General features: G+C 41.1%; 1 protein-coding gene across 7 annotated transcripts in view; it reads left to right on the forward strand.

Moving 5' to 3' along the window:
- The window catches only part of MATN2 (matrilin 2), a 146,264-nt gene extending 137,826 nt beyond the window's left edge, over positions 1-8,438 (forward strand). For 6 of the 7 annotated variants that reach the window (XM_025450144.3, XM_049093278.1, XM_049093277.1 and 3 more), the window contains 5 exons: positions 3,749-3,901; positions 4,952-5,023; positions 5,386-5,520; positions 5,897-5,995; positions 7,917-8,438. In XM_025450144.3, coding sequence (XP_025305929.2) covers positions 3,749-3,901; positions 4,952-5,023; positions 5,386-5,520; positions 5,897-5,995; positions 7,917-7,972 — 515 coding nt within the window. In that variant the 3' untranslated portion in view covers positions 7,973-8,438. The remainder of the gene's footprint in view (positions 1-3,748; positions 3,902-4,951; positions 5,024-5,385; positions 5,521-5,896; positions 5,996-7,916) is intronic. The other variant, XM_035717338.2, reaches the window with a different exon arrangement.
- The last annotated feature ends 3,971 nt before the right edge of the window (positions 8,439-12,409 follow it).

Raw genomic sequence — 12,409 nt, forward strand, 5'->3', positions numbered from 1 at the left:
TGTGTTTTAGTTTCAAGCAAGGCATATAGGGAGTAAGTGAGTCTAATGACTTTTGTTTAGAAAAGCTTTTGGAATACAAACGATTTTAAAAACATATTATGAACAGCTATATGCCAATACATTAGGCAGTCTAGAAGAAATGGATTCATTTCTGGAAAGCCACAAATTACCAAAACTGGAACAGGAAGAAATAGAAAACCTGAACAGGCCAATAACGAGGGAGGAAATTGAAGCAGTCATCAAAAACCTCCCAAGACAAAAAAGTCCAGGGCCAGATGGCTTCCCAGGGGAATTCTATCAAACGTTTAAAGAAGAAACCATACCTATTCTACTAAAGCTGTTTGGAAAGATAGAAAGAGATGGAGTACTTCCAAATTAGTTCTATGAGGCCAGCATCACCTTAATTCCAAAACCAGACAAAGACCCCACCAAAAAGGAGAATTACAGACCAATATCCCTAATGAACATGGATGCAAAAATTCTCAACAAGATACTAGTCAATAGGATACAACAATACATTAAGAAAATTATTCACCATGACCAAGTAGGATTTATCCCCGGGACACAAGGCTGGTTCAACACTCGTAAAACAATCAATGTGATTCATCATATCAGCAAGAGAAAAGCCAAGAACCATATGATCCTCTCAATAGATGCAGAGAAAGCATTTGACAAAATACAGCATCCATTCCTGGTCAAAACTCTTCAGAGTATAGGGATAGAGGGAACATTCCTCAACATCTTAAAAGCCATCTACGAAAAGCCCACAGCAAATATCATTCTCAATGGGGGAAGCACTGGGAGTCTTTCCCCTAAGATCAGGAACAAGACAGGGATGTCCACTCTCACCACTGCTATTCAACATAGTACTGGAAGTCCTAGCCTCAGCAATCAGACAACAAAAAGACATTAAAGGCATTCAAATTGGCAAAGAAGAAGTCAAACTCTCCCTCTTCACCAATGACATGATACTCTACATAGAAAACCCAAAAGCCTCCACCCCAAGATTGCTAGAACTCATACAGCAATTTGGTAGCGTGGCAGGATACAAAACCAATGCCCAGAAATCAATGGCATTTCTATACACTAACAATGAGACTGAAGAAAGAGAAATTAAGGAGTCAATCCCATTTACAATTGCACCCAAAAGCATAAGATACCTAGGAATAAACCTAACCAAAGAGGTAAAGGATCTATACCCTAAAAACTACAGAATACTTCTGAAAGAAATTGAGGAAGACACAAAGAGATGGAAAAATATTCCATGCTCATGGACTGGCAGAATTAATATTGTGAAAATGTCAATGTTACCCAGGGCAATTTACATGTTAAATGCAATCCCTATCAAAATACCATGGACTTTCTTCAGAGAGTTGGAACAAATTATTTTAAGATTTGTGTGGAATCAGAAAAGACCCCGAATAGCCAGGGGGATTTTAAAAAAGAAAACCATATCTGGGGGCATCACAATGCCAGAGTTGAGGTTGTACTACAAAGCTGTGGTCATCAAAACAGTGTGGTACTGGACAAAAACAGACACATAGATCAATGGAACAGAATAGAGAATCCAGAAAGGACCCTGAACTTTATGGTCAACTAATATTCGATAAAGGAGGAAAGACTATCCACTGGAAGAAAGACCGTCTCTTCAATAAATGGTGCTGGGAAAATTGGACATCCACATGCAGAAGAATGAAACTGGACCACTCTCTTGCACCATACACAAAGATAAACTCAAAATGGATGAAAGATCTAAATGTGAGACAAGATTCCATCAAAATCCTAGAGGAGAACACAGGCAACACCCTTTTTGAACTCGGCCATAGTAACTTCTTGCAAGATACATCCACGAAGGCAAAAGAAACAAAAGCAAAAATGAACTATTGGGACTTCATCAAGATAAGAAGCTTTTGCACAGCAAAGGTTACAGTCAACAAAACTAAAAGACAACCTACAGAATGGGAGAAGATATTTGCAAATGACGTATCAGATAAAGGGCTAGTTTCCAAGATCTATAAAGAACTTATTAGGGCAGCCCCAGTGGCGCCCAGGGCGTGATCCTGGAGACCCTGGATCGAGTCACACGTCGGGCTCTCTGCATGGAGCCTGCTTCTCCCTCTGCCTGTGTCTCTGCCTCTCTTTCTCTCCCTGGATCTCTATGAATAAATAAATAAAATCTTAAAAAAAAAAAACTTATTAAACTCAACAGCAAAGAAACAAACAATCCAATCATGAAATGGGCAAAAGACATGAACAGAAATCTCACAGAGGAAGACATAGACATGGCCAACATGCACATGAGAAAATGCTCTGCATCACTTGCCATCAGGGAAATACAAATCAAAACCACAATGAGATCCCACCTCACACCAGTAAGAATGGGGCAAATTAACAAGGCAGGAAACCACAAATGTTGGAGCGGATGCAGAGAAAAGGGAACCCTCTTCCACTGTTGGTGGGAATGTGAACTGGTGCAGCCACTCTGGAAAACTGTGTGGAGGTTCCTCAAAGAGTTAAAAATAGACCTGCCCTACGACCCAGCAATTGCACTGTTGGGGATTTACCCCAAAGATACAGATGCAGTGAAACGCCGGGACACCTGCACCCCGATGTTTCTAGCAGCAATGTCCACAATAGGCAAACTGTGGAAGGAGCCTCGGTGTCCATCGAAAGATGATGGATAAAGAAGATGTGGTTTATGTATACAATGGGATGTTACTCAGCCATTAGAAACGACAAATACCCACCATTTGCTTCAACGTGGATGGAACTGGAGGATATTATGCTGAGTGAAATAAGTCAATCGGAGAAGGACATACATTATATGGTCTCATTCATTTGGGGAATATAAATAATAGTGAAAGGGAATAGAAGGGAAGGGAGAAGAAATGGGTAGGAAATATCAGAAAGGGAGACAGAACATGAGATACTCCTAACTCTGGGAAACGAACTAGGGGTGGTGGAAGGGAGGAGGGCAGGGGGTGGGGGTGAATGGGTGACGGGCACTGAGGGGGGCACTTGACGGGATGAGCACTGGGTGTTATTCTGTATGTTGGCAAATTGAACACCAATAAAAAATAAATTTATTATTAAAAAAAGAAAAAGAAAAGCTTTTGGAGTAATTTTATATCCCTGTTGAAATCTAAGGTTGGTACTTTGGCTTATTCTTTCTTTCTGACTTGGGGGATTCTCAGTGGTCTGCAGATTTTCCTTTTCAGCTTAGCACCTCCTCATAGTCCTTCCAAGAGGTCCTTCTCCCCCACCCCCTATCATTAAAAGGTCCTATCCTAAAAAAAATAAATAAAATAAAATAAAATAAAATAAAATAAAATAAAATAAAAGGTCCTATCCTATATACCCTTAAGAAGTAGAAACTAGATTAAAAGGTCATAATTTGACCTGCTTCTTAGAATTTTCCCAGAAGAGATTCCCATTTAGTAAGTCATAAGATAGTACTCCTTTCTCCTTTATCCCCAAGGCTAATTCAGGGAAAAGTTGAAGATTTGGCTGAGCAACAGGTTGGTGGTCTAGAAGCCTTCCCTAGAAGCCTCACCTTCCTCTTTCTTGGAACCCCCTCTTTGGTTCATAGGGCCAAAGTAAAAATGGTAGAGAGATAAAGGGAGGTTGACGTGGATCCCTCAAGTCACAGCATGGAATATCAACCTGGCTTTGGGTGCGGGGCACACAACCTCCAGGCCCTGGGAATGCAGCTCTAACTACCTTGTTCTTCATTTGCTCTGCAATTTAGGCATAACTATGTATGCTGTCGGGGTAGGAAAAGCTATTGAGGAAGAGCTACAAGAGATTGCCTCTGAGCCCACAGACAAGCATCTCTTCTATGCCGAAGACTTCAGCACAATGGGAGAGATAAGTGAAAAACTAAAGAAGGGTATATGTGAAGGTACTGTGGCCTGACCTCTGGCCGAGCTCCTCACACAGGGCAGCACGAGCCCTTGGCTGAGAAATTCCCAACCTATTCCTCCCAAGTGCTTGACAAAGTGCCTCCCTGGTGTTCAGGGCCAGTAATGCCTGGAAACACTAAGCACAAAAATGGAACCAGGAAGAGAGAAGACCAAATTAGCAGCTAGCACTGCGTGAGCACTAGTTCTGTACTGAGCGATGTGATCAATGTTTTGATAGACCAGCATACTTAATCCTCACAAAACCCCTATAGAAGCGATCATTTAACTAGGTTTACACACATCACAGAGCTGAGGCACAGTTTCAGGAGATGCCTGTAATTGGAGTGGAAAGGGAGTGGGGAGGGTAGTCCTTTCAAATGTGAAGAATGCCTTCTTGCAAGTACTTCTATTTACAGAACACAAGACTGCCCTGTAGAATCTAGATTGTTCTGTCCGAGAGCTCTCTTTGCTAATCTGCACTACACTCACTGTGCCAGGAGGCTCACTTAGAGCAGTTCTCCCCCAACACCTGACCTCCCTCCTCTCCTCCCTGTTCAGTCACCAATCAAATCTCAAGCCAAGTGCTGTGTTTTACTTCTCTAAAGGAAAGAACAATGAGCCTGAGGCGGGAGGAGAAGGGGATGCAGAGGGAAGGCCTTTCAAATTTCCAAAAGGGAGGGGGTAAGATTTCACCTCTAGGCTGTTTCCTTCAAGCTGAAATGCCTGGTAGAGCTACTGCTACGGAGCAGCAGCTTAGTCCTTGGTCCACTGGAACTTTTTTCCCACCCTCCCTCCTGGACATGACATTTTTGGGGCTATTGTTAAGTAAGATGCATTGAAGCAGTCTAGATTTCGTGTACAAGAGAACGTCCCTAGTGTGGTCTTGGATTACTCTAGAAACCAGTTGCTTTTTGAAGCAGTGTTAACCAAATAAAACCAAAACACCCTGGGTGACAGACAGCAGGTAGGTGGGGAGCTGGGATGAGCTTCTGAAAGAACACAAGCATGCAGACAATTGTCACTCTCTTTGGTCATCTTTTTCCTCTCAGCTCTGGAAGACTCTGATGGAAGTCAGGACTCCCCAGCAGGGGAACTGCCAAAGAGGGTCCACCAGCCAACAGGTAAAATTCTAAAAAGCCAACAGGTAAATTTTTTAAAAGCAGTGTTTCTAGAACCTTTGGTGGATGCTTCCACCATGGTTTCCCCCAGACAAAAATCATTCAGAAGTGAAACTCAGTAAGATTTGGATTATGTCAACTATGGCTTTTTTTCCTCGGTCACACAGGAAACCCGTACTCTACACTTTAAGCCATATTTGGTAATAGCCCCTCTCAACTGACAGTCTTTTGCCTCAGTATGTCCCAAAGCAAAGCTGTGTACCACGTGCTAGGAATACCAAGTACCTTACTCTGACCGCTGATGGCTGTGTTATAACCACAACCGTGTTAGGCAGGTTTGACTTCAGTTTTCTTTCTCTTTACAGAATCTGAGCCAGTCACCATAAATATCCGAGACCTACTTTCCTGTTCTAATTTTGCAGTGCAACACCGGTATCTGTTTGAAGAAGACAGTGTTTCACGGTCCACACAAAAACTTTTTCATTCAACAAAATCTTCAGGTAATTCCCAAAACAGTATTGCTGTCAGGTGATTCCATATCAGCCTCTTAGCTGGTCAACAGACTTACCCACAAGGAGCAAAGGAAAGGAGGCAGTAGGAAATAGAACAGGGGAGAAGAGTAGGGCCTAAGTGAAATGAGAACGAGAAGAATTAACTGAAAGACACTGGGGTAGCCTCCCATGTAGTCCACACTCGTGGCAGCTGTCAGTGTTGGAAGCCCATGCAGCCCTTTCCTGGTATTTACTGGGTCTGGCTGCATGGAAAAGTTGAACATTTCTTTCATTTTGGTTTCTGCTGATTCAGTCCTATTATTATGCATCTGGGAAGTCTGGTGGGTTATAGAGGTGAGTGAATACTTTCCATGTGCTTTCTCAGGAAGTCCTTTGGAAGAAAAACACGATCAGTGCAAATGTGAAAATCTTATAATGTTCCAGAACCTTGCGAATGAAGAAGTGAGAAAGTTAACACAACGCTATATCCTTTTCTAACACGATGCTTGTGTGTGACGTAAAGAATTTCACCAAACTTCACAAATATTGTCTGTGGGTATATATTAAATGAAGTCATTTTCATAATGTCAAGAAGAGTGAACTCCCAGAAAGGAGTTTCTTCTTAAGCAGCCTGCTAGGTGTTTGAGGGCCAAGAGCAAACCAAGCTTCGTGGCAAGAGTCAAGCACTCAGTTGCTATCTGCTATTCCAGGGATCTAGCAGTGAGGCCAGCTAGCCAGCCAGCCAGCCAGCCAGCATGCAAAGAGAAAATAGACTTAAAATTTAACTCCCCTCAAAAACCAAAACAAACAAAAAAATTTAACTCCCTTTCTGCTGAGAGGAAAAGCAGGACATGTACCAGGTCTGATGTGCATCAAAGGTTCAGTAAGTCTAGGCAAAGAATGTAGAATGAAGAAGTTTCAAACTCCGTCAAAATTCCAAACCTTTCCTTTGGCCCCAAGCCACATTACAGCCACTGTGGTAAGTGTGTAGTTTCTTTTTTTCTTTTTTAAGATTTTTATTTATTTATTCCTGAGAATACACAGAGAGGAGAGAGAGAGGCAGAGACACAGGCAGAGGGAGAAGCAAGCTCCATGCAGGGAGCCTGACGTGGGACTCGATCCCGGGTCTCCAGGATCATGCCCTGGGCTGAAGGCGGCGCTAAACCGCTGAGACACCAGGCTGCCCGTGTGTAGTTTCTAGAAAACTGGAGTTTTTTTGTTTGGCGACAGAGATCTTTCATATCAGCACTCTAAGATGAAACATTCTATCAAGGGGGCAGCAGAACCCAATGATTCATTAAATCAATTATTACACATAAAAGGAATGCTTTGAGATAATGGAGAAATGAGGATTCAGTGTTTTTATATTGCCAGCTGTTCTGAACTTAAAATTACAGTAAGCTTACTAAAGCTGGCTCATCTCTATCTCAGCATGCATCAACTAGCCTATAGGCAAAAGGTTGAATTCTGAACCCTCTCTGTGCCAATGGGGTTATATAATAAGGAACAAATGTAGCAATTCCCTTTCTGAAAGCTGGAAATACGCTCCCCTAAGAGAATCTGACAGTGGTTAATGTAGGTGATGAATCCAGGCTCATTCTGCCAACAAGGGGACAGGTGGAGGGTATTAAGGAACTTACATGAAAACACATGCTTGTTCTAATGCCCCCTCCTCTCCCTTTCCCCACCCTGCTACTCAGCAGGGTCTACTTCTCAAAACTAAGGAAGTTATATATAAAAGAACATAGGTCAGAAGTCTTCAAGGCTGCTACCCTTTGGCCATATCTGGGATCAGGGTTTAAAGTCCCTAATCTCTCTTCTCTTGTGACATCATCTCTTACTCAGACTGAATCCTTCTCTTCACTACATTCCCAACATTATCACTTCTGGGTCCCAAAGGTGCATTATGGCAAACTAATTTACAGGCAACACAAGTATGAGTAGAATCTGAAAGACTTAGAGTTTTGGGGTGCCTGAGTGGCTCAGTCAGTTGAACCTCCAGTCTGTGATTTTGGCTCAGATCAAGATCTGAGGGTTGTGAGACCGAGTCCCATGTCAGGCTCTGCGCTGAGGGTAGATTTTGCGTGGGATTCTCCACCTCCCCACCCCTGCTCCTCCCCTACCCGCACATGGTCTCTCTCAAAAAAAAAAACAACCCACATTTTTAACTGAATTATTTGGCTTTGATATTAAAAAGTATTTAACCTGAGATTTATAGTCTTGATAACATATGTTAAATGGCTTACTATAAACCTTCAAGTCAGTTTAAAAATTTTTCAAAAAGGGAAAAAGCCAAAGGCTTGTATTTTTCAGTACAAATTTTTATATAACTAAATCAAAAAGTTTTATTTGAATGCAAATAAAAATAGGCAATTCAGATTCCTCTTCCTTAATTAGAGATTTACTAGAAGAAATGACACAAAGAATGGAAGCCCTGGAAAATCGCCTGAGATACAGATGAAGATTTGAAATGTTCTACATACTTGTACATCATTCTATCAAGGGTTACAGTGAAAGCAGTTTGGAGCGTCAGTGCTCAAGCTGTGATTAAGTCTATAAAGTTGTAAAGTAAAACATAACTAGTACTGATAGCTAGTTTGCTATAGAACAAAGAGCACGTCCTTCAGAATCCTAAAAATGAGATTATAAAGTGAGAACAAATAAGCTATGCAAAATACTCTAACATATTGTGGACATGATTTGCTTTTGCCTTGTCCCATCTTCGAGTGTTGTGATCGCATTTGACTCAAAATATTTTTGTTTGCAGTCTTCTGTAGAACACTGGCCATAAGAAAAGCTATTTTTTTGTATTGGATTTTTACCTTGATGTATGTATATGGATGTATGCATAAAATCGTAATACATATGCACTCGTATAACAAATTGATTTTTTAATACAATATTAAAATTCACTTCAGAGAATGGTATTCTGTGTAAAATTTCTAGTTTAACTTTACATACAAGGTGTGTGTATATGGGCAACGGTAAGTATGCATTTGAAAAAAAAAATGTTGAACCTTGCTGGCAATCAGGAAAATGCAGGTTAAAACAATCAGCTTGGCAAAAATTAGTATGTCTGACTAGTGTTGGCAAGGATGAAGAAAATGAGGTTCTTGTACACAACTAGTGAGAATGCAAATGGGCATGCTCTTTGGATTATGTGTCAATACCTAATAAAACTGAAAATGCACAAAACTTGCACTCCAGCAACTGCACTCACAGGCATCTAACTAGAGGACTTGAACACATAGGAGGCCTGTACAAGAACGTTACTCAAGTTTATAAGTCACAAAATGAAAATAGCCTAATCATCCGAAAGGAAACTGATAAAATTGTTGTTTGGTTCCTACCTCAGGCATACCATATATTTAAAAGGAATGCACTAGATATACATGTACACATAATAAAACTCAAAAACAAATATGAATTTTAAAAAGCCAAAGGTAGGGGCTCCTGGGTGGCTTGTTTGGGTGTCTGGGTCTTGATTTCGGCTTGGTTCATGGATCTTGGGGTCCTGGGATGAGAACTTGTGTGGCTCCGAGCTCAGGGAAAGTCTGCTTGGGGATTCATTCTCCCTCCTGACTGCCATGAATGGTCTCTAATAAATCTTAAACAAAAAAAAATGAAGACTCCCAAAATGACATCCTTCCCATGGAAGTTACTGTATTTGAGGCCAAATGGTGCTTTTTAAACAGAACACCTTCAGTATGCTTATGTTTAAATATTTCAAGGTGAGTGTTTTTTATCAGAATGTCCTCCCGAAAGCCAGTGATGAGTGGGAAGAGCATTTCCTAAGTGTCAATCTTACCTGAAAATCATCTGATTCTCTCCAAATATAAAAGTTGTGATTCAAAGTACTAAACTTTCAGTTTGTATTTGTATTGGAGTCCTCTAGTTGATCATGAACAGGTTTTGACTAGGAAGTACTGATTTGGGTTGGCACCCCTTCAGAGACAGACTCCCAGCTCAGGCATTGCCTCCTTGGCTCAAGCATCCTTTGCTTTCTGTTGAATCTCAGCTCCCTCTAGTGGCTCTAGACTGCACCTTCCCTTTCATCTTGGGGAGGAAAATGCCTTCATAGGAAACAAAGGCCTCCAATCAATCCATATTTACCTATTAATCCAAGATACTTTGAAGTCTATGATCTGAAACATTTTTCCATTTTCCTTGTTTTGCTATCTGTAGGTCTCAGGTTTTACATCCAGGTTTATTTTGGTGACCTTCATAAACCATGATTTCTTCATCTATCATATGGGACTAATAGTACTCTCACTGGACTGTCAAGAGGATTAAATGGGTTAACATGTACATTACTTAGTAAAGTATCATTTTTAATACTCAATTATTAGCTATTATGTTTTTATTTTTCAGAAGCCCATAATATCTGACACAAAAATGGTAATTTATATATATATTGAGTGAATGAATGCTTTGCTTACCTTATCTAAGGGAAATACTTTGGCAGATTCCATGCCTAAATTCTCTTTTGAAGCAAACAGGAGGTAGTAAATTATAGTAAATGTACAGGATGTTCAAGACCTACCATCAACAAGATGAAGATGAAATTCTGGTCTAGAAGGTCACAAGCATATTAATGAGAATTAAGTAAATGCTTAAAACCTAAAAGTCATAATTCACCCTGGTGTTTAAACTCTTAAGTGATATAAAGTTGAAAATGTTGAGTGTCTGTTCTCTAGGACCTTAGTATAGTAAGAAACAGGTGCGATTAATGCCATAAAAAAGGTTCTTATGTTAACTCAGAGGCACTCAATCTAGACTCAAGAGGATGTTGGGGTAGGCCTGGAAAAGGAGAGGAAGAAGCCAGATGCCACTGCAGATAGAGGGAGCACAAGTGTTAAGGAGCAGCTGGAAATAAGATTTGCAAAGAACTGTTTTCCACGAAGCAGATCTTTCAGAAGGCCCAACTAATTGCATTCATGACCAGTCTAGAGTTTGGTTTCTTTTCTCTGTACCTTTTGCCCCTGCCACCATAGGATACCGATTGCAATGAATACATTTCACAATAATCAGCCTCTTCTTTGGGACATTTCTATCTCTAGACCTAACCAGTAGCTCAGTACTCGAGTATGGAATAAATCCAACTGGCTGGAATTCCCTGCAATCCCATGCATATTAGAGCTTCCCAGCCAAACACATTACTTTGATTATAATCAGAAAAATAACATTTAAAAATACCAACTCAGACCTTCCCACATCTTCCTGGCCAGTGGTTATTTTCTCTAATTCTGGCAGCATTTTAATGGCACTTCATCACAGCTGTCCCAAGCCAGAATGAGTGAGAGGTTTCCCATCTACTAGCTTTATTTTTTTTGTATATATTTTTTATTGGAGTTCGATTTACCAACATACAGCATAACACCCAGTGCTCATCCCATCAAGTGCCCTCCTCAGTGCCCGTCACCCAGTCACCCCAACCCCCCGTCTACTAGCTTTAAACTCCTTTTCTCTGAACTTTAAAATCTAAATGCCTTTCTTGAAGAATGGGGAGTACACAAAAAGCACATATAGGGCACCTGGGTGGCTCAGTGGTTGAGCATCTGCCTTTGGCTCAGGTCATGATTCCGGGGTCCTAGGATTGAGTCCCGCATCAGGCTCCCCTGCAGGGAGCCTGATTCTCTCTTTGCCTACATCTTTGTCTCTCTTGAATAAATAATAAAACCTTTAAAAACAAATAAGCACATGTAAAGAAAAGGCAAAAACTGAATGAACTTATAGCATATTAAAACTACAATGAAGCCCCCAGAAATCACAAATTATTTCCTATAAGCCATCATTCCAAAATGCCTGCAGGAAGAAGTCCTGAATCAGAACCATTACAAAGAAATGAGAACTGCAATATTGTATTGTTCAGGGACCACCCCTTAAGAAATTTTTTTTTAAGTTTTTTTTTTTTTTTTTTTAATTTATTTATGATAGTCACAGAGAGAGAGAGAGAGAGAGAGGCAGAGACATAGGCAGAGGGAGATGCAGGCTCCATGCACCGGGAGCCCGATGTGGGATTCGATCCCGGGTCTCCAGGATCGCGCCCTGGGCCAAAGGCAGGCGCTAAACCGCTGCACCACCCAGGGATCCCAAGAAATTAAATTATAACTAGTCAACCTGGAGTCAAACCAATCCCAATAACCCAAACCACTGAAAACTCCATTTGAAAGGCAAAACTTATCAAGTACAAAATAAGCACATAATGTCCTTAACCCAAAGACAAATATTTCTAGCAACTATGGAACAGACTAATATCATCAGTAGTGTGATGTGACCAAGTAATTCAAGGACAGATTTCAAACATTTTAAACCACATTGGCGGAATGCCTGGGTGGCTCAGTGGTTAAGCAGGTCTGGTCTGCCTTCGGCTCAGGGCATGATCCTGGAGTTCTGGGATGGAGTCCCACATTGGGCTCCCTGCATGGAGCCTGCTTCTCCCTCTGCGGGTCTCTGCCTGTCTCTCATGAATGAATCAATAATCTTAAAAAAAAAAAAAAAAAGCCACATTGGGCACACCAGTCTGGATATGAAAATATGAGCACTTGAGAACATTTACAGATTTTCATAACTCTGTAGCTCTTAACCAGGAGATGCTACTTTAAAAAAGTGGGGTGACCACCATTTACTTCAACGTGGATGGAACTGGAGGGTATTATGTTGAGTGAAAAGTCAATCGGAGAAGGACAAACATATGGTCTCATTCATTTGGGGAATATAAATAGTGAAAGGGGATAGAGGGGAAGGAAGAAATGGGTAGGAAATATCAGAAAGGTAAACAGAACATGAGATACTCCTAACTCTGGGAAACGAACTAGGGGGGGGAGGGGAGGAGGGCTGGGGGTGACTGGGTGCCTGGGTGGCAGGCACTTGACGGGATGAGCACTGGGTGTTATTC

This window comes from Canis lupus, chromosome 13 (assembly GCF_003254725.2).
Source record: "Canis lupus dingo isolate Sandy chromosome 13, ASM325472v2, whole genome shotgun sequence".
NCBI classification, from domain to species: domain Eukaryota; kingdom Metazoa; phylum Chordata; class Mammalia; order Carnivora; family Canidae; genus Canis; species Canis lupus.